Source organism: Olea europaea, unplaced genomic scaffold (assembly GCF_002742605.1).
Source record: "Olea europaea var. sylvestris unplaced genomic scaffold, O_europaea_v1 scaffold14917, whole genome shotgun sequence".
NCBI lineage: Eukaryota > Viridiplantae > Streptophyta > Magnoliopsida > Lamiales > Oleaceae > Olea > Olea europaea.
In genome coordinates, this window is record NW_019232484.1 from 1 (window position 1) to 2673 (window position 2673).

The 2673-nt window shown below is 33.2% G+C and overlaps 1 protein-coding gene across 1 annotated transcript; it reads left to right on the plus strand.

The window, feature by feature from the left end:
- Positions 1-5: 5 nt before the first annotated feature.
- Positions 6-1992, plus strand: LOC111376330 (UDP-xylose transporter 1-like; the record flags this gene model as incomplete). The annotated part of the gene is made up of 5 exons (XM_022999280.1): positions 6-67; positions 147-279; positions 690-851; positions 1357-1629; positions 1717-1992. Coding segments are annotated over 5 exons (693 nt in total), but the record flags the coding sequence as incomplete, so codon positions are not given.
- Between the last annotated feature and the right edge of the window lie 681 nt (positions 1993-2673).

Here is a 2673-nt window from a genome sequence, read left to right on the forward strand (position 1 = left end):
TGACAAAACTTGCAATTATACCTTTCACTGTACTGTTAGAAACCATATTTTTGAAAAAACAGTTCAGGTGAGTAACTGAAACTCTCTAAAAATGTATGTAAAAAATCAGGCCCCTAAAAATCTTACTCTGAAATGTATATTTGCAGCCAGAAGATTAAGTTATCTCTACTCGTCTTGCTTCTTGGAGTTGGCATTGCATCTGTAACTGATCTTCAGCTCAATTTTGTTGGCACAATCCTCTCACTTCTTGCCATTTTAACAACTTGTGTTGGCCAAATTGTATCCTTCATTTCTTTCAGCTATCTTTAATTAGAAAATTTAGGTTCATGATTTATTTTAAGGCCCTTTAGATAATCATAATATGGATAGGTGCACTTGTTAAGTCTTTGTTTGGTTTAGCTAAAAAATTTAATTAAAATATAAGTCAAAGTCAACATTTAGCCACATTTTATGGGATCTTCAACTTTTCAACCTATATTTGACAATTTTATCAAAATCTATTAAAAATCTGATTTTTATCTAAACCAGGCTACATGTAGGCCTACATGAGCGGCTAACTGTAGGGGCTCACTAGAAAATGGGATGGTCCGCCAACATTTTGATAGGGACATAAAGTACAGCCTTAATGCAATTCGTGTTAAGGCCATCGTTTTTGGGCAGTTTTTTATCCTTAATTTGATGAATTTCAGCTTACAAACACAATACAAAAGAAGCTAAATGTATCATCTACTCAGCTGCTGTACCAATCAGCCCCATTTCAAGCTGCTATTCTTTTTGTTTCGGGCCCTTTCGTGGATCAATGCCTAACCAAACAGAATGTTTTTGCTCACAAATATTCCACTGTTGTATTGGTAAGGTTTCACTAATTCCCATTTCTTAGTCGACGTATGTCCATGTCATGTCATTCGATCCTGGTTGGTCGAGCACAGCCCAGCCCAAAACCAAATTTAAGGAATCGTGGTCCGAGTTTATTTTTCATCGTTTTGATTTTGCTAGAAAATCATGTGCATACATGAAGAAGTCTTATAAAAGCGAGTAAATAAATAAATATATGCGAGTGCAAATTGCGCACCAACGCAAATGAAAGTCCTACAGCGTAGGGGTGTCAAAAAGGCGGACCAGGCCCTCCGACCGAATTCTCTTCTTATTTTAACTTCTAGTGACTCACACATTTTAAACTTTCTTCTGAGTTCTCACCTAGTGGGCCATTTCATTGAGCCTGGCAGTCATTTTGCGAGTCGGACTTTTTGACGGCCCTACATATGTGGCAATATTTAATAATTAACCAGTCGAATTCATGTCATTAAATAGATACACTGATCCAACTGACGATGTATCGTGCCTAACAAATTGCAGTCTTTCATTCTGCTTTCGTGCGTGATAGCCGTTTTTGTGAACTTCAGCACATTTTTAGTGATTGGAAAGACATCGCCAGTTACATATCAAGTACTAGGTCATCTCAAGACATGTCTTGTTCTTGCATTTGGTTATACACTTCTGCATGATCCTTTCACTGCAAGAAACATTCTTGGCATACTAATTGCCATTATTGGAATGGGTTTATATTCCTATTTCTGCACCAATGAAAGCAAAAAGAAACAAGGGGGAGATGTTTCATCCATGCCTCAGGTAATAATCTCTCTCGACCTCGGCCCGTTTTCGATTATTTTTCATATATATAATTAATTATTCAATATTATTGTTGGGTTGTTTCAGATTAAAGAGAAAGATACAACACCGCTGCTGGTGAGCCATCAGGATAAAGAAAATGGAGTGTAGAATTCCATTGTTTAAGCTTTTAGGCTCATGTTTGATGAGCAAAGATTTTTTTTTTCCCTTTTTCAGACATTATATTCTAAGAGTGTAAATGATTTTGATTCTTTAAATAATGTGTATCCCTTGGAACACTTGATAAGAGCTTTCGCATTTGGAAGTTTTTTCTCTGTGGTGTTCATGAAATAGAATTGAGAAGATACTTTGCCTCTGTTTGAATCTCATATTTGAAAATTAATTTTTCATCAAACTCATTTTCAATCATATGTTCTCTTAATAAAATAATTTTTAATATAAACCTAAGCATTTGGATTGATAATGAGTTTTTAGGTGGAAAGGTCCCACCTTATCTTTTAAAAAAAAGGTGGCCGAAAGCGTGTTACAAGTAAATGGAAAAGAACGATCTCTCCAAAAAAATCACTATTACAAAACTAATTATCTACAATATACTAAAATGAATTACTGAGGAGAACCTTTTAAATACCAATTTTACTCACATATTTTTTTTTTTTCCTTTGATGGTTAGTAATTAATAATTATATTATATTATGACTTGAAAAATTAATTATAATTCAACTTCATGTAGTCTCCATTAAGTATAAAAAGGAAAAAAAAATTATAAATTGTATGTATTTATTTTGAAGTACTTAAAATTATATGTTAATCAAATTAAGCTTTAATCACATAAAAATTGAAGTTCATCTATATATAACCATATTTTATAATTAAATTAGAACAACTAAGAATCAAAATTTCGTTCGAAATTGTAAAGGAACAATACTTAAAGGTGAAGTAACGGTTATGTGAAAGTCAAGAGGATTATTGTCAATCTTAAAGACCATAATAATTAGGAGTTATACGTATTAACATATTAGCAACCTCCATCCACATGTCTCCTTT